General features: G+C 47.1%; 1 protein-coding gene across 1 annotated transcript; it reads right to left on the bottom strand.

The window, feature by feature from the left end:
• Nucleotides 1–6,079: 6,079 nt before the first annotated feature.
• LOC140189973 (C3a anaphylatoxin chemotactic receptor-like) lies at nucleotides 6,080–19,344 on the bottom strand. The gene is made up of 2 exons (XM_072246357.1): nucleotides 19,072–19,344; nucleotides 6,080–7,852 (listed from the first exon to the last, which is right to left on the bottom strand). The coding sequence occupies exon 2, from the start codon at nucleotides 7,843–7,845 to the stop codon at nucleotides 6,808–6,810; it is 1,038 nt and encodes a 345-aa protein (XP_072102458.1). The 5' UTR covers nucleotides 7,846–7,852; nucleotides 19,072–19,344; the 3' UTR covers nucleotides 6,080–6,807.
• Nucleotides 19,345–19,711: the final 367 nt, after the last annotated feature.

Raw genomic sequence — 19,711 nt, 5'->3', positions numbered from 1 at the left:
CCACCCGAGCGTGCAGCGGGGCAAATTCCATCCACACATCAGTCATAACATTTTATTGATTTTTACCAGTAATTCCCGCAGCCTCTGTTATTTGGAGTATTATGAGCAGTTTTGGGCCCCTTTTTAAAAAAAAGGATGTCCTCACATCGGAGAAGGTTTAAAGGAGGTTCATGAAAATGATCCCGGGATTGAAAGGGTTTTTCAATAAGAAGAGTTTTTGATGGCTTTAGCCATCTACTCACTGGAATTCAGAAGAGTGAGGGGTGACCTCAGTGAAGCCTATCGAATGTTGAAAGGCCTTGATAGAGTGGATGTGGAGAGGATGTTTCCCATGGCGGGGGAGTCTGAGCCCAGCTTCAGAATAGAGGGGCGTCATTTTAGAACGGAGGTGAGTAGGAATTTCATTGGGAAAAATCATTGTGTGTATTTAATGCAGAGGCTGATAGATTCTTGATTAGTCACGGCATGAAGGAATGCAAGGAGAAGGTAGGAGATTGGGGCTGAGAGGGAAAATGGATCAGCCACAATGAATGTGATGAATGGATCCGTATGTGTCCTGCCGAAGGGTTTCGGGCTGAGACGTCGACTGTACTTTTTTCCATAGATGTCGCCTGGCCTTTTGAGTTCCTCCAGCATTTTGTGCACGCTGCAGCATGAAGAAATGGCGTATCAGACACGATGGCCCAAATGTCCTAATTCTGCCCCTGGTCTTATGGTCTCTCTCTACCAATCATTTCCGACCCGACTGTGATGCTGCTGCAATCATTTATTTTGTCATTGCAACATACAGAAAATGCTGGGGGAACTCAGCAGGTCAGGCAGCATCTATCGAGAGGAACAAACAGTCGACGTTTCGTGCCGACATCCTTCATCTGGGTTGGAAAGCAAGGGGGAAGAAGCAAGGATAAAAATGGTGCGGGGAGCGGAATGATACAAGCTGGAAGGTAACTGACTAGTAAAGCCAGGTGGGTGACGGGGTGGTGGGAAGGTGGGGGGGTGGTGGGAGGATGAAGTAAGATTTTTGGGGCTGTTAGATGAAAAAGCTAATTGCAGGGAGAAGAAGGAATCTGATAGCAGAGGAAAGTGGAGCATGGGAGAAAGGGAAAGAGGACGGGCACCAGGGAGAGGTGAGGAGAAGAGAAGAGGTAAATCGGGAGCCAGAGTGGGGATTTGAAGAAGAGAGAAGTGGAATGGGGAAAATTACTGGAGTCTGTAGAAGTCAATGTACCTCTATCTCACGGGACGTATGCAGGATAAACACGATATTGGCTTTAATTGGGAATGTGACAGTGTATAGACTTTTGAAAATGAATCTATTTACATCTATTTTCCCACTTTGATGCAGTTTTAACCTCGCCGATTCTTCATCTCCAGCAAATTGCTTGATGCTGCCGATTTGAGCGCATGAAGTCCAGTGTCCTCGTTCTTCCTCGCAGAAGGAGAGTTGGAAGGTTGCAGTTGTGTAGAGGGATATCCGTGCTGAGCATGATACGGATTCAACTATAGTAAATCCCTTCTGTATGCTCCGTACCCCGCCATTCTCTGCACGATCGTGAGACCATCTACAAGCCTCTTAAGCCACTTAAATCTGTTGTATCTGCCTCTAACACCACCCCACCACTCCGGGTGGAAACTACCCGATAAACCTCCTACAAGGACCAGAAGGTATAGGAGCAGAATTAGGCCATCGAGTCTGCTCCACCGTTTCATCATGGCTGATCCATTTTCTCTCTCAAAACCAATCTCCTGCCTTCTCCCCATATCCCTCCATGCCCTGACTAATGAAGAATCTATCAAGTACACCCAAGTGACCTGGCCTCCACAGCTGCCGGTGGCAATGAAATCCACAGATTCTCTGCTCTCCGTCTAAAGTTATTCTTCCTCATCTCCGTTCTAAAAGGATGCCCCTCTGTTCTGAGGCTGTGTTCTCTGATCTCAGAGACCCCCACCATAGGAAACATCCGCTCCACAGCTACTCTGTCGAGTCATTCCAATACTCCGTAGTTTTCAATGAGGTCACCACTCAGTCTTCTGAAGAAAACTCCTACACCACCATCCTCTCCCCCACGCCACCCCACCACCCCGCGGCTTCTCGCCTTGATGCAAAGCCCTCTTGTATTTGGCTTTTCTCCTGGGGGAAGCTTATTCTCTCTCTCTACCCTATCTACGCCTACTCGTAAATTTGTGACTGTCAGGAGAGGGAAGGGGAGTAGACAGAATGAGCAGAGCACCCCTGTGGCCGTTCCCATTAACAATAAGTATACTGTTTTGGATACTGTTGGTGGGGATGACCTACCAGGGACAATTTGCAGTGGTTGCGTCTCTGGCACCGAGACTGGACCCTCAGCTCAGAAGGGAAGGAGGGAAAAGATAAGAGCAGTAGAGATAGGGGATTTGATAACTAGGGGGACAGGTAAGAGATTCTGTGGAAAAGATCGAGAATCCCGGATGGTCTGTTGCCTCCCCGGTGCCAGGATCCGCGATATCTCGAATCGAGTTCTCAGTATTCTCAAGAGGGAGGGTGAGCAGCCAGATGTCATGGTCCATGTCGGGACCAATGAGGTGGATAAGAAGAAGGAGGAGGTCCTGCAAAGAGAATATAGGGAGTTGGGTGCAAAATTGAAGGACAGGACCTCTGGGGTTGCAATCTCAGGATTGCTACCCGTGCCATGTGCTAATGAGGCTGGAAATAGGAAGATAATGCAGCTAAATGCGTGGCTAAGGAGTTGGTGCAGGAGGGAGGGCTTCATGTTTCTGGACAATTGGGCCGTGTTCCAGGGAAGGTGGGACCTGTTCCGACGGGACGGGTTGCACCTGAACTGGAGGGGGACTAACATCCTTGCGGGAAGGCTTGCTAGTGCTGCTTCGGGGGTTTAAACAAGATTTGCAGGGGGAGGGGAACCAGACTGCTAGAGCAGATAGTGAGGTGGAGGAGGATAAAGGTCATGCGAGAACTGCAAGTATAGTGCATGGAGTAAAGCCAGATCTAACATATAAAGCGGCTTTGAGGAAAGAGAAGCAGAATAAAGGGTGTAAAGGTAGTAAGGTAGAAGGGCTAAAGTGTGTGTACTTCAATGCAAGAAGCATCAGGAACAAAGGTGATGAACTGAGAGCTTGGATACACACATGGAATTATGCTGTAGTGGCCATTACAGAGACGCAGCTGGCACCAGGGCAGGAATGGATTCTCAATGCTCCTGGATTTCAATGCCTTAAAAGGGGAGGGGGTGGGGGAAGGGGAGGAGGGGTGGCATTACTGGTCAGGGATACTATTACAGCTACAGAATGGGTGAGTAATATAGCAGGATCCTCTTTTGATTCAGTATGGGTAGAAGTCAGGAACAGGAAGGGAGCAGTTACTCTATTGGGGGTATTCTATAGGCTCCCTGGTAGCAGCAGAGATACAGAGGAGAAGATTGGGAGGCAGATTTTGGAAAGGTGCAAAAATAACAGGGTTGTTATCATGGGTGACTTTAACTTCCCTAATATTGATTGGCACCTGATTTGTTCCAACAGTTTAGACCGGGCAGAGTTTGTTAATTGTGTCCAGGACGGATTCCTGTCACAGTATGTTGACAGGCTAACAAGGGGGAATGCAAGTCTAGTTCTAGTATTAGGTAACGAACCGGGTCAGGTCGCAGATCTCTTAGTGGGTGAGCATCTGGGGGAGAGTGACCACCGCTCCCTGGCCGTTAACATTATCATGAAAAAGGATAGAATCAGAGAGGACAGGAAAATTTTTAATTGATGAAGGGCAAATTATGAGGGTATAAGGCTGGAACTTGCGGGTGTGAATTGGGATGGTGTTTTTGCAGGGAAATGTACTATGGACATGTGGTCGATGTTTAGGGATCTCTTGCAGGATGTTAGGGATAAATTTGTCCCGGTGAGGAAGATAAAGATTGGGAGGGTGAAGAAACCATGCATGACAAGTAAGGTGGAGAATCTAGTTAGGTGGAAGAAGGCAGCATACATGAGGTTCTGGAAGAAAGGATTAGATTGATCTATTGAGGAATATAGGGTAGCAAGAAAAGAGCTGAGGAGGGGCTGAGGAAAGCAAGAAGGGGTCACGAGAAGGCCTTGGCGAGTAGAGCAAAGGAAAATTCCAAGGCATTCTTCAATTATGTGAAGAATAAATGGATGACAGGAGTGAAGATAGGACCGATTAGAGATAAGGATGGGAAAATGTGCCTGGAGTCTGTGGAAGTGAGAGAGGTCCTCAGTGAATACTTCTCTTCGGTATTCACCAATGAGAGGGAACTTGATGACAGTGAGGACATTACGAGTGAGGTTGATGTTCTGGAGCATGTTGATATTAAGGGAGAGGAGGTGTTGGAGTTGTTAAAATACATTAGGACGGAAAGTCTCCAGGGCTTGACGGAATATTCCCAAGGCTGCTCCACGAGGCGGGGGAAGTAATTGCTGAGCCTCTGGCTAGGATCGTCATGTCCTCGTTATCCATGGGAATGGTACCGGAGGATTGTGGGAAGGCGAATGTTGTCCCCTTGTTCAAAAAAGGTAGTATGGATAGTCCAGGTAATTATAGAGCCGTGTGCCTTTCATCTGTGGTGGGAAGCTGTTGAAAAAGATTCTTAGAGATAGGATCTATGGGCATTTAGAGAATCATGGTCTGATCAGGGACAGTCAGCATGGCTTTGTGAAGGGCAGATCATGTCTAACAAGCCTGATAGAGTTCTTTGAGGAGGTGACTAGGCATATAGATGTGTGTAGTGCAGTGGGTGTGATCTATGTGGATTTTAGTAAGCCATTTGACAAGGTTCCATACGGTAGGCTTATTCAGAAAGTCAGAAGACATGGGATCCAAGGAAGTTTGGCCAGGTGGATTCAGAGTTGGCTTGCCTGCAGAAAGCAGAGGGTCGTGGTGGAGGGAGTACATTTGGATTGGAGGGTTGTGACTAGTGGTGTGCCACAAGGATCGCTTCTGGGACCTCTATTTTTTGTGATTTTTATTAACGACCTGGATATGAGGGTAAAAGGGTGGGTTGGCAAGTTTGCAGACGACACAAAGGTTAGTGGCGTTGTGGGTAGTGTAGAAGATTCTCGAAGATTACAGAGAGACATTGGTAAGATGCAGAAGTGGGCTGAGAAGTGGCAGATGGAGTTTAACCCGGTGTGAGGTGGTACACCTTGGAAGGACAAACTCCAAGGCAGAGTACAAAGTAAATGGCAGGATACTTGGAAGTGTGGAGGAGCAAAGGGTTCTGGGGGTACGTGTCCACAGATCCCTGAAAGTTGCCTCACAGGTAGATAAGGTAGTTAAGAAAGCTTATGGAGTGTTAGCTTTCATAAGTCGAGGGAAAGAGTTTAAGAGTCGCGGGGTAATGATGCAGCTCTATAAAACTCTGGTTAGGCCACACTTGGAGTACTGTGTCCAGATCTGGTCATCTCACTATAGGAAGGATGTGGACGCATTGGAAAGGGTACAGAGGAGATCTACCAGGATGTTGCCTGGTTTAGAGAGTATGCAATAGGATCAGAGATTAAGGGAGCTAGGGCTTTACTCTTTGGAGAGAAGGAAGATGAGAGGAGTCATGATAGCGGTGTACAAGATAATAAGAGGAATAGATAGAGTGGATAGCCAGCGCCTCTTCCCCAGGGCACCACTGCTCAATACAAGAGGACATGGCTTTAAGGTAAGGGGTGGGAAGTTCAAGGGGGATATTAGAGGAAGGATTTTTACTCAGAGAGTGATTGGTGCCTGGAATACACTGCCTGAGTCAGTGGTGGAGGCAGATACACTAATGAAATTTAAGGGACTACTGGACATGTATATGGAGGAATTTAAGGTGGGGGGTTATATGGGAGGAAGGGTTTAAGGCTCGGCACAACATTGTGGGCCGAAGGGCCTGTACTCTGCTGTATTGTACAGTTCTATGTTCTATTTTCTATAAATTTATAAATTGTCACTAGTTCTCCCTTCAGGCCCCGGCAATAATCTAATTTTGTTCAACCTCTGTGTACAGCTTGTTGCTTATCTGCCCGTGGTGCCCTGCCTCACCAGACTTGTGCACGTGACAATAAACTCGAATTAACTGGATTTTAATCAGAAATGTGAGAGTTTTCTCATTTGCAAACAGCTAGTTTAAGTTTTATTTTCCATTTTGTTTCAGTTGTAACCTCGCTTTTCTCCAGCAAATGGTTTGCTGATCCAGATGTCATCGACCGCCGACTCCCACCTGTTCATTCCTCCTTAGATTAGGAGATTAGGAAAGCACACTCTATAAATCTTTGGCCAGCCCACAGCTGGTCCCCACACTATAGGATGAGATGACTGCATTCGAAAGAGTGGAGGGGTGATTTCAGAGGACGCTGCCGGGGATGGCGTGGTTCGGTTACGAGGAGAGATCGGAGAGGCCGGGTCGCGTCTCCATGGAGCGGGGGAGGCTGAGAGAAAGCTTGATAGGGGAACCTGCTGGAGGTGGAGGGAAGGAAATTATGGAGCGATCATGCCGTCATATCTGGATACCGTATCCAGGAGGAGGATCTTCCCAGAAACCAGCAAACCAACTTGGAGTGGAGTCACTTAGACGTCACTAAGGTGGACGTGGGGGCGGTTTTTTGACAGGGTGCCTCCTAACAGTTTGGGTAAAGCATTTGGGTAGATGATGGAGTGATAATCCAGTCACTAGCAGAAGAACGATGACTAACGACCCTGAAGTTTTGGTTCACTAGACCGGGTTCCTGAATCGGCAGGCCCCATGGCATCAGGCAACGACAGCGGGACGTGGGGGAGTGGGAAGGGGTGGGGGGGTAGTGTGGGAACCATGGGAGAACAGGAGTTCACCTTCAGACTTGGCTCTCACGTTGGTTAGACTGATCGGCTTGCTGTGAATCGACTCCATCCGGCTGATCGGCGAAGGCCTGGAGGAGCAAGGTGATCGGGGAGTGCTTGAAAACCTGGCGGAAGTTGTGGCTGACGAAGACGTAGAGAATGGGGTTCAGGGCACTGTTGAGGGAAGCCAGGCCCACGGACAGGTTGTCCCAGATCAAGGCTTCAGGATGGGTGGAGAAAGCCTGGGCTAGACCACAAATGTGATATGGCAGCCAGCAGAGAAAAAAGGCAGTGACCACGGCCGATATGATGCGGATGGGCTTTCTGTACTTGGCAAGTTTGTCTCTCTTCAGCTTCCAGCCGATCAGGAGGTAGCAGGATGCCATGATCAGTAAGGGGAGGACGAACGCTAAAGCGGTCCGAGTAGCCTCCATTACGACTTTGGTATGTTCCCCGAAGTAAGTTCCGGTGTTTTTGAAGCTACAGTACATCAAGCCCGTCTCAGGATAGCTGACCACCTGCCGTGTCAGCAGGGTGGGCAAGCACATGAGGAAGGCAAGGCTCCAGGCCGCAAGGCAGGTGATGTGCTTACAGGCCGCGGTCCTCCGTAGCCGGAACCACAAGGGTTGAAAGACGGCCAGATAGCGGTCAATGCTGATCAGGGTCAACAGGAAGACGCTGGCGGACATGTTGAGGACGATGGCGGCGGGAAGGAGCTTGCAGAAGACGTTGTCTCTGGGCCAGGAACTTTTGGAGGCCACGTTGCCCAGTAAGAAGGGGAGGGCGAGGCAGTATGTCAGGTCTGCCACGGCTAGGTTCAGGAAACCAACTCTGTTAATGCCGCCAGTCTTCTTGAAGCCCATTACCCAGATGACGACGACGTTGCCGGGGACACCGAGCAAGAACGTCAGTGTGTAGGTGACAATTGACAAGATGGAGGGCGTTGACAGTGCCATTCCCATTTCTTCGTAGGGTTCACCATTTGAGGACGAGTTGATTTTAATGGGTCTGTGAAGGAAGGCGTCCTCATCTTCGTCTTCGGAGTACAGCATAGTCGGTCTAATGGGTGAGATATGGTGGACGTGAGAATAGAATGGCATGGAGGGAAGGGGAGTGAGGATGGAGGAGAAGGGGAGGGAGATTGGGGAGGAAGGAACAGGGAAGGAGAGAGGATGGGAGAAGAAAGGAGAGAAGGAGAGACGGAGATTATGGGGATTGGGATAGAAGGAGAGGAGACGGGGTAGGGTGAGGGAGTGATAGAAAAGCAGGGTGACGGGGAAGAGGAAACGAAAGGCACGGTAAGAGAGAGAGAGGAGAAGGGGAGGAAGGGATCCGGAGGCTACCGGGAGAGAAGCGTGTGCGGAGAAAGAAAGGAGAAGTTAGAGGGTGAGAGAAAGGGGAATGTGAGAAGGAGGGTAATGAGAAGACAGGAAAAAGCAGGGGTTAGGTGACAGAGAGAGCCAAAAGGGGAAGGAGAAGGAAGAGGGGACAAGGAGAAAGGGAAGGTAATGGGAAGAGAGAGAGAGAGAGAACCGGGGTGGGGGCGGGGAGAGGGACGCGAAGTAAGCAGAAGAGCAGGGGAGGAGGAGGAAATGCTGGAAGGTGGAATGAAGAGAGAGTGGGTACAAGGAAGCAGAGAGCGGGGGGACAGTAGAGGGAAGGATGGAGAGAAGGGTGCAGCTCTCCATTTTGACGGCCCTTTTCGCGGCGCAGCTCTCCCTCTTCATCACGCCTCCCAAAATTATTTGACCAAAACGTGTGCAGGGGGACCGATTGGTAAGTTGCAGAGAACAGTAAGCCTGGTGGAATTGTGGACCACAGAGGAGTTGTCAGGAGAAATGGCAGGATATAGATCAGCTACAGGTATGGACAGATTAATTGCAGGTGGAATTTAGTCAGCGCAAGTGCGAGGTGATGCACTTTGGGAGGTCAAATGTAAGGGGAAAGTATACAGGCACAACACTTTACAGTACCGGCGATCTGGGTTCAGTTCCCGCCGCTGCATGTAAGGAGTTTGCACTTTCTCCCTGTGGCTGTGTCTGTTTTCCTCCCATAGTCCAAATTCGTACCGGTTGGTAAGTTGATCAGTCACTGTAGATTGTAATAGGGTAAAATCTGGGGTTGTTGGGCGACTCGGCTCGAAGGCCAGAAGGGCCTATTCCGCTCTATATCTCAATAAGTAAATAATTGAATTAAAAAAAAAACAGAGCGATCTTGTGGCCCAAGTCCACAGTTCATTGAAAGTGATCGTGTGGAAGAGAGTGCGTGCCTTCATCGGTCAGGCATTGTGTAGAAGAGCCAGGAAGTCATTTTTAGTCGTATAAACATTTGAAGCAATTGGGGCAGTTCTCGTCACCCCCTTAGAGCAAGTATGTAGAGAGTTTGGAGAGGGCACAGAGAAGGGTCATCAGGATGTTGGCTGGATTAGAGGGTAGGAGCTATGGGATGCAGCAACAAAATTGGCCCTTTGGCCCAAATTATATCTTCTGGCCAGGATTTCTATCTCAACAAGCCCCATATCTTTCTAAACCAGGGGTTCCCAACCTGAGGTGCACGGTCCACTACTCTACACCTTTCCTATCCTTGTATCTGCTCAGGTGTCTTTTAAATATTGTCCATATACCCGCCTCATCCACTTCCCCTGGCAGCTCGGTCCATACACAGACCACCTTCAGGTGGGTAAAAGGATTCCTCAGGTCCCCTTTAAATCTCTCCCCTCTAAACTTAAACCTGTATCCCCTACCCTGGGGAAAACGACAACGAGCTCCCACCTTATCTACACCCATAAAAATTTTATAGAAACGTAGAAAACCTACAGCACAATACAGGCCCTTCGGCTCACAAAGCTGTGCCGAACATGTCCTTACCTGAGAAATTACCTCGGGTTACTCATAACCCCCTATTTTTCTGAGCTCCATATACCTGTCCACGAGTCTCTTAAAAGACCCTATCGTATCTGCCTTCACCACTGCCGCCGGAAGCCCATTCCACACACTCACCACGCTTTGCGTAAAAAACTTCCCCCTAACATCCCCTCTGTACCTACTTCTAACGACCTTAAAACTGTACCCTTTCGTGCTAGCCATTTCAGCCCTGGGAAAAAAGCCTCTGATTATCCACATGATCAATGCCTCTCATCATCTTATACACCTCTATCAGGTTACCTCTCATCCTCCGTCGCTCCAAGGAAAAAGAAGGCCGGGTTTACCTAACCTATTCGCAGAAGGTATGCTCCCCAATCCAGGCAATATTCTTGTAAATCTCCTCTGCACACTTTCTATGGTTTCCACGTCCTTCCAATAGTGAGGCGACCAGAACTGAGCACAGTACTCCAAGTGGGGTCTGACCAGGGTCCTATATAGCTGCAAGCCATTATAAGGTCACCCCGCAGCCTCCTTGATTCAATGGAAAACAGTCTTAGACTGTCCAGTCCCTCTTTATAGCTGAAGCCCTCCAGACCCAAGAACATCCTGGAGAATAATCTCTGCCCCCTCCAGAGCTTAATGACATCGTTGCAATAGCTGGGCGACCAGAACTGAGCACAACACCCGAAGTGTGGTCTCACCGACTTCTTCTGCAGTGCAATGTGACGTTCCAACTCCTGTACTCAGTGTCCTGACCGATGAAGACCGAACTGCCAAGTGCCTTCCTTACTGCTCGGTATACCTGTGTCACCACTTTCAGGGAACCATCTACCTCTACCCCTATATCCCTCTGTTCTGCAATACACCCCAGGGCCGTACCATTCACTGTGAAAGGTCTACCCTCATTTGTCTTCCCGAAACGTGACACGTCGCACTTTTCCAAATTTAACTGGTCCTCGGCTCACTTACCGAGCTGATCAAGATCCCTTAAAAATACTGAAAACTATCTTCAGCGTCAGCGACAACACCTATTTCAGTGTAATCTGTTAACATGCTAAGTATAGTTTGTACCTTTTCAGTCATAAAATTGAATTGTCTGCTCCCTTACTCCGAACTAACATTTCCTGACGCCAAACCTTTATTCCTCTCCACAGATACTGTCTGATCTTCTGGGTTCCTCCAGCATTTTATGCGCACCGCTTGTGAAATATTTTTCGAATTTCATTCATCTCCTCTACCAAGGCTCTCTCATGTCACCTTTTCGCTCTTTCGGCTTCCGACTTGAATACACTCCCGCATCACTTGTCCTCGCAGCAGCCTGTACCCGACCCATAAGACCACAAGATATCGGTGGAAGTTTAGGCCAGTTGACCCATCAAGTCTGCTCCGCCATTTCATCTTGGCTGATCCATTTCCTTCTCAGCCCCAATCTCCACTCTATCGAGGCCTTTCTACACCCGATAGGTCTCTGTGAGGGTCCCCTCATTCTTCCGAATTCCAGCGAGTACAGGATGCTGACCAAGACGTGGTGAGACCACGCTCGAAGGATTGTGCTCAGTTTTGGTCATACTGCCGCAGGAAAGCTGGAAAGAGTGCAGAGGAGATATTGCTACGACTCGGGAGACAGAGTTATGGAGGGAGATTGGGTATGTTGGGACTTCATTTGTTAGAACTTAGGAGACTGAGGGGTGACCGTATAGAGGTGTATAAAACCATGAGGGACATAAATAGGGTGAAGGCAGTTTTTCCACGCAGGGTTGGCGAAGCAAGAACTGGAGGGCACAGGTTTAAGTTGGGAGGGGAAAGTTTTTATAGGGACCTGAGGGCAAATTTTTAACCCAGAGGTTGGTCCGTAGATGGAACGAGTTTCTGCAACTGCTGGTACCTAACCCACGGCTCCACCTTTTTCTTGGGCAGGGCTGCAATATCCCGCGTCGTCTAGGATTCCTTACTCCTGCCAGCTTTGCCTTTCACAGTGACAGGAACACCTAAACTTGTAGTCTGAATATCTCTCTTTTAAAAGGCACACAATTGCCAGATGACTCTTTACTTGCAACCAACCTACTCCAATTAACTACCACAGGTCCCTCTCTAATGCTGTTAACATTCACCACCCACGATTCAGAACTGCAACCTGAGGATCAGACCTGTCCTTTATCATCGCTAACTTAAAATTGGTGCAATTATGGCCACTCATCTCAAAGTGCTCCCACGCGGACTCCTTGGTCATGTGTCCTGCCCCCAGGACAAGGATCTCCCTCTCCCTGGTAGGGATTTCTACTTATTGAATAAGGAAATCTCCTTGAACACACCCAACAAACTACCACATCTAAGCCCAGAGCTCCATGACAATGCCTATCTGTAAAGTTAAAGTGCCCTACGATGAGAACGCTATCATTTCTGCAACGTTTTGCAACCTCCTTGCAGATGTGCTCCTTTAATTCCAGTTGTCTATTAGAGGGCCTACGGTACAATCCCAGCAATTGATAATTCACTTCTTATTTCTAAACTCCACCCAGAAAGGCTGACTGGAGGATCCTTTTGTAATTTCATCTCTGACTCCTACTCTGATGTTCTCTTTCATCAGTCAGGCAACTCACTCTCCTCTCTGTCCTCCAGCTCTAGCACATCTATGACACCTGGATCCTGGAACAATTAGCTGCCATACCTGTTCCTCCCATAGACATACTTCTGTAATGGGTGTAATATCCTATTCCAATGTACCTATCATGACCTGAGAGGTTGGACAAACTTAGGTTGTTTCCTCTGGAGCGCCGGAGGACCGGGGAGATCCCGATAGAAGTTTATAAATTCCAAAGATAATATAGACAGGTAGAATCTCTTCCCCGGTTAGTAATATCAAATGGTGGAGGACAAGCATTTAAGGAGAAAGGGGAAGTTCAAAGGAGGAGCATGGTATTTTTACACAGAGAGGACTGTTAGGAAATGAGGAGGAAGTTTGAACCAAAAACAGAGCAGCTGAGACAATTTAGCGGCGAAAGATAATTTACTAGTTAACTGCAAAATTAATAGCCAGGCGGGTCCAGTAAATAAGTGAGAACCGATACTGAATACGACAGAGTAAGAAGGTCACTGAAAGCTAGGAACAACCGGCTGAAGCTGTCAGGATCGTGTGAGTGAACGAAGATTGTGTACGAGAGCTGAGTTTAAATGGAATCGAGAAGCAGGTGACTCCTGCTATCTATGCAGAGACTGGAAGGAACTTGTCCGAGCAAACCTGACAAGGGGTGTGTATGTGACTGGAAAGAGCTGCCAGCGGGGGTTTAGAAAAAGGGCAGAAATCGCTCCCTGATACGCAGTTCAACAGAACTCAGTTTGAGGAAATTGAATTCTAATTAACACCAATAACTAACATTGAAATTACTCATTACCACAGAAACATAGAAAATGAAGCTCTGTGGCAAACCTTTGTACCGCAACTGCTGGATGCGAAAGTTTGGAGGCACTTTAGTGTCTTGTGTAATTGGACAGTTTAGAGAGGGAGCTAAAAATTTATCAAAATAAAGTTTATTACAAACCCAAATTTGAAACGATTTAATCTTTCTGATTTCCACTACATCACATTCAATATACAACATGCATGGGATCTGCTGGAGATCTGTGATCAGTGGTCCTCTGCAAAGATCAATACTGGGACCTCTGCATTCTAGAAAAATATAGATACATCAACTGTGATACAACTGTGACTATATATATACACACAGTTAGGGTGTCTAAGGGTTTTGCAAAGTAATGGAGTAATTTTATGTATTGCTCTATACTGCCGCCATGAAAGAAAAAAGTAACAAATTTTAATGGCATATGTGAGCGATTATAATTCGGCTTCTGATATGGGTCTCTATTATGGACTGAGAGTAAAATGAGACATGGAGATGAGAATCATAGCTGTGAAAAGGGGAAGTGAGAGAGGAGTGAGCGGGAAGCATCAGAGAGACATTCTACAATGATAAATAAACCAATTGTTTGGAATCAAATGACCTTGCTTTGTCTCTCAGGGCGGGAGGGTGGCGGGTGCGGCACTCTCGACACGCCCTTGCCCCTGGCACTCCTGCTGTCCCACACCCCTTCCACGGAGCTCAACCCTCACCATTTCCAATGTCCATTCCCAATGTGTGTGTGCTGTCTCTCTCTCTCTCTCTCTCACACACACACACACAAACACACACACAATATATGTGTGTCTCTATATATGTATATACATACTGTATATAAGACTTGTATGAAAACCTAGATGAGCAATTTAGTACATTTGCTCAAATCACAGAGATTGCTGGAGTTGTGGACAGTAAGGAAGGTTGTCAAAGGACTGAGCAAGGAATAGATTGTTACAGTTATGGACAGGGAAATAGAAGATGGAGATTATTCCGGGCAAGTGTGAGGTGTCAAACTTTGGAAGGTTAAACATGAAAAGAAAGTACACAGTGAAGGGCAGGACTCTACTGAAATGATGTTCTGAGGGGATCTGGGGAGCATGTCCGCAGTACTCCAGAAGTGAAGAAGGTGTACGACACACTCGCCTTCATCGCTCAGTGGAAGATGCAGGAGATCATGCTGCAGCTGTATAAAACCTTGCCTGTGTTGCATCTAGATCACTGGGTGCTGTTCTGCAGCTCTCATTTCATGGAAGACATGGAGGAGGCTTTCGAGAGGGTGCAGAACAGGTTCGACCGGATGCTGCCCAATTTACAGGCTAGGGGCCCTCAGGAAAGAGCTTGAGTTACTTTCACTGGAGTGTTGAAGACTGAGGTGTGACCTGACAGAAGTTTATAAAACTTTATAAAACTTGGCAAAGATGTACTTGGTAAATGGTATGCCTTCCAAAGTGAAGTTTCGAGACTACAAAGCTTGTATGTGCCTGTCAGAATAAAAGGTAACGTAAACAGATGTAGGGAACCTTGGTTTTCAAGAGATATTGAGACTGAGGCACTGGCTAAGCAAAAAAAAAAGAGGTGTATTGCAGGTATAGGCAGGTAATAACAAATGGCGTGCTTATGGAGTATAAGAAATGCAAGAGAACGCTCTAGAAATAAATTAGGAGGGTTAAAACGAAGCACAAGTTTGCATTAGCAGACGAGGTGAAGCAGAATCCAAAGGGAATTTGCAGATATGTTAAGAGCAATAGGATTGCAACAGAGAAAGTTAGTCCTCTGGAAGATCGGAAAGGTAATCCATGCATGGAGCCAGAAGAGTTGGGTGAGTCGTAAATGCATTTTGTTTCCATTTGTATTGACTTAGGAGCCGGATAGGGTGTACAGAGAAGTAAGACAAAACAACATTAAATTCATGGACTCTAAACAGATTGCAGAGGAAGAGATGTTTGCTGCGTGGAGGCAAATTAAGGTGGATAAATCCCCAGGTTCTGACAAGGTGTTCCCTCGGACCCTGTGTACGTCAAGTGCAGAAACTGAAGCGGTCCTAGCGGAGATATTTAAGTCATTCTTAGCGACAGGTGAGATGCCGGAGGATTGGAGGATAACCAATGTTGTTCCGCTGTTTAAGAAAGGCTCTAAAAATAAATCAGGAAATTATAGGCCGGTGAGCCTGACATCGGTAGTGGGAAAATTATTGGAATATCAACCCTCCCCCCCAAAGTATCCCTTCATGGACTGACCAATCAAGAATCTGGCAATATCCGTCTTAAATATTCATAAAGATCTGGCCTCCACGGCTACCTGTGGCAACTCATTTCAAAGATTCACCACTGTCTGGCTAAAGAAATGCATCCTCATCTCTGTTCTAAAAGGATGACCCTCTATTCTGAGGATGTGCCTCTGGTCTTAAACTCTCCCACCAGAGGGAACATCCTCACCGCATCCACCACATCAAGGCCTTTCACATTTCGATAGGCGTCAATGAGGTCTTCTGATTTCTAGTGAATACAGTTCCAGAGCCAACAAACGCTGTTCATTTGACAATCCTGGAATCATTTTCGTGAACCCCCTTTTAACCTTCTCCAGTTTCAGAACATGCTTTCTAATATAAGGCATTTGATAAGGTATCTCGTACAAGGCATATTGAGAAAGTAAGGAGGCATGGGACCCAAGGGGACGTTGCTTTGTGGATCCAGAACTGGCTTGCCCACAGAAGACAAAGAGAGGTTGTAGACGGGTCATATTCTGCATGGAGGTCAGTGACCAGTGGTGTGCCTCAGCGATCTGTTCAGTGACTCCTTACCTTTGTGATTTTTATAAATGACCTAGATGAGGAAGTGGAGGGATGGGTTAGTAAATTTGCTGATGACACAAAGTTTGGGGTGTTGTGAATAGTGTGGAGGGCTGTCTGAGGTTACAGCGGGACATTGATAGGATGAAAACCTGGGCTGAGAAGTGGCAGATGGAAGTCAACCCAGATAAGTGTGAGGTGGTTTATTTTGGTAGGTCAAATATGATGACAGAATATAGTATTAATGGTAAGGCTCTTGGCAGTGTGGAAGGTCAGAGGGATCTTGGGGTCCGAGTACACAGGATACTCAAAGTTGCTGTACAGGTTGATTGTTTAAGAAGGCATACAGTGCATTGGCCTTCATCAAGCGTAGGACTGAGCTTAAGAGCTAAGAGGTAATGTTACAGCTCTATAGGACCCTGATCAGACCCCACTTGGAGTACTGTGCTCAGTTCTGGTCACCTCACTACAAGAAGGATGTGAAAACTATAGAAAGGGTGCAGAGGAAATTTACAAGGATGTTTTGCCTGGATTGGAGAGCATGCATTATGAGAAAAGGTTGAGCGAACTTAGCCTTTACCCCTTGGAACGGCGGAGGGTGAGAAGTGACCTGACAGAGGGGTGTAAGATGATGAGAGGCATTGATCTTGTGGATAGTCAAAGGCTTTTTTCCCAGGGCTGAACGAGAGGGCACAACTTTAAGGCGCTTGGAAGTAGGTGCAGAGGGGATGTTAGGGGCAAGCGTTGTACGCAGAGAGTGGTGAGTGCGTGGAATGGGCTGCCGGTGGCGGTGGTGGAGGCAGAAACGATAGGGTCTTTTAAGAGACTCTTGGATAGGTACATGGAGCTGAGAAAAATAGAGGGCTATTGGTAATCCTAGGTAATTTCTAAAGTAAGTACATGTTCGGCACAGCTTTGTGGCTGAAGGGCCTGTATTGTGCTGTAGGTTTTCTATGTTTCTGTGTTTCTAAGGGGCCCAATCCGCTCATAATACTCCAAGGGAGGCCTCAGTAGTGCTTTATAAAGTCTCAATATTACACCCTTGCTATTATATTCTAGGCGTCTTGAAATTAATGTATCACATTTGTTTTCCTCACCACAGACTCAACTGCCAATAAACCCCTTCGGGAGTCCTGCACAAGGACTTCCAAGTCCCTTTGTGCCTCAGCTGTTTCTCCATTTGGAAAGTAGCCAACCCTTTCATTTCTTCTACCAAAGTGCATGGCCAAACACTTCCATTACTGTATTCCATCTGCTACTCCTTTGCCCATTCTCCTATTCTGTCTGAGTCCTTCTGCAGCCTCTTTGCTTCCTTAAAACGACCTGCCCTTCCACCTATCTTCGAATCATATGCAAACTTTGCAGCAAAGCCATCAATTCCGTTATCTATTGCTCTGTTATGTGCCCTCTTTTTGACCCTTATTTTGGCCTTGCCTTTTCATGTTAGCCATGGTTCTGTCATCTTGCCTTTAGAACCCTTCCTCCTCTTGGGGATGTGAAAATGCTGTGCCTTCCGAATTTTCAGCCACTGCTGCTCTGCTGTTATCCCTGCCAGTGTTCTTTTCCAATCAGTTCTGGCGAACTCCTCTCTCATACCTCTGTACTTCCCCTTGTTCCACTGTTATACTGATATATCTGACTTTAGCTTCTCCTTCCCAAATTTCAGCAAAAATTAGGTCATAGTATGATCACTTACCCCCAAAGGTTATTTTACTTTAAGCTCTCTATCAATTCCAGGTAATTGCAGAACACTCAATCCAGAATAGCTGATCCCCTATTGGGCTTAACCGTGAACTGAACTAAAAAGACATCTTATAGCCATTCTTGAAATTTCCCCTCTTGGGATCAAGAACCAACCTGATATCCCCAATCTATAGCTGCATATTGAAATCCCCCATGACTATCGTACCATTGCTCTTTTGGCATGTATTTTCAATTTCCCCTTGTAATTTGTAGACCACATCCTTACTACTGTTTAGGGGTCTGTATACAAATCCCATCAGGGTGGTTGTTTTACCCTTGCAGTTCCTTAGTTCTATCCACAAGGATGGTACACCCTCCAACCTTATGTCATCTCTTTCTAAAGGTTTGATTTCATTATTTACTAACAGAGCAATGCTACTCCCGCTGCCCTCCTGCCTACTTTTTCCATAGTCTGCGTATCTTTGGACATTAGGGTCCCAGCCATAATCTTTTTTCAACCATTTTGCAGTGATGCCTACAACATCATACATGACAATATGTAACGTGCTATAAGTTCATCTACCTTATTCCACATACTGCATACATTCAAATATAACACCCTCAGTTCCGTATTTACCCTTTTCGATTTTGTCCATCTTTCACATTGTAACTCATCCTGTTGACTGCAATTTTACCCTATCATCTGCCTTTCCTCGCTAGAAGTCTCACTACACATTGCCTTTGCTTGCAAACCAACTACCTCAACTTCAGCACTATCACCCCGGTTCCCATTTCCCTGCTGAAGTAGTTTAAGCCCTCCCGAACAACTCTAGCCAACGAGTCCACACGGAAATTGGATTTCCACGGGTTCAGGTGTAACCGTTCCTTCTGTACAGGTCGTACCTTACCCAGGGGAGATACCAATAATTCACAGATCTGAACACCTGCCCCGTGTACCATTTCCTTAGCTTCGCTGTGGAAAGATTGAATTGGTAGCGTAAGTGGTGCCTGCAAGCTCGATTTCAAAGTTTAAGAGAAGTTTGGATAGGTATATGAGTGGTAAGCATATGAGGGGTATGGTCCCGGTGGAGGTGGGTGGGAGTAGGCAGTGGGCTGAAAGGCTTGTTTCTGTGTTGTACTTCTCTCTGACTCTATGACATGGATTTCAGGTGGGAGGGCAGTTAAAGTAAATGTGCGGTGTAACATTTTTACACAGAGAGTGGTGGGTGCATGAGGAGGCTACCGAAGCACCGGATGGATTAGAAAGAAGTCGGACTTCTCATATGAAATGTTGCCATAGAGTCTGCTTGCTTCATCAGTTCTGATCGGCCCTGTCTCTTATCTCTACATGCAGACTCTTCCTCTTCCTGTAAACTACCCTTAAAGCTTTGAAAGCTTTCAAAACCCCCGGGCGTTCCTCTCCGTATTGTTCCCCTTTTCTGTCACCCTCTTTCGTGCGTTCTGCCCCCTTAGACCCCGACTCCGGCATTCCTCCCGGGGCGCATTCTTCTCAAGATGGACCTTGCTGTCCCTGGAGTGGCAGCTCACCTTCTCCGGAATCTCCGACTCAGTTTGCCCTCCTACGCAGTTCGGAACAGTAGAACTTGGATCCTTAATCGGTGCGACGGCAAGGAACTGCTCTTGAACAGGAACGGTGCAGCGACCCACGGTGGGACTGTCAGCGGTCCCGGGTAGACCCGGAAAGGCGACGTGCGGCGGACCTGAAAGCTGGTCTCGCGAGAGTTCGGAGTGCTGACCGGGTCATAGATGATCGATTGCCAATAGATTGCTGGTCAGAGTACGATTCACACCTTGCCGGTCCGATCAGCTCAGTTGGAGGAGGTTGGACCGATGACACCAGGATATAACAGAGACGTCACTCAGTTTGGAACCGCAGAACTATGTTAGTTCTAAAATACCCTTTTTTTGTATAAGCCACGTACTGATTGGTCAGAGCCTGAAGGGATACGGGAAAAGGCAGAAGTTTGGGGCAGAGAGGGAAATTTGCTCAGCCAAATGGCCTTATTCTGCTCCTATATCTTACGGGCCTATCATGACCAATATGTGTAATGGGACAGTGTAAAAGAGCTTCACTCTGTATCTGATCCTTGAAATTTTCTTTAATCGAAATACAGTTCATTACAAAGATAAAACCCAAAATATTACACTGCTGGAATTTATTCTGCTT

Source organism: Mobula birostris, chromosome 29 (genome assembly GCF_030028105.1).
Source record: "Mobula birostris isolate sMobBir1 chromosome 29, sMobBir1.hap1, whole genome shotgun sequence".
NCBI lineage: Eukaryota > Metazoa > Chordata > Chondrichthyes > Myliobatiformes > Myliobatidae > Mobula > Mobula birostris.
This window is presented reverse-complemented; position numbering and strand designations above follow the sequence as displayed.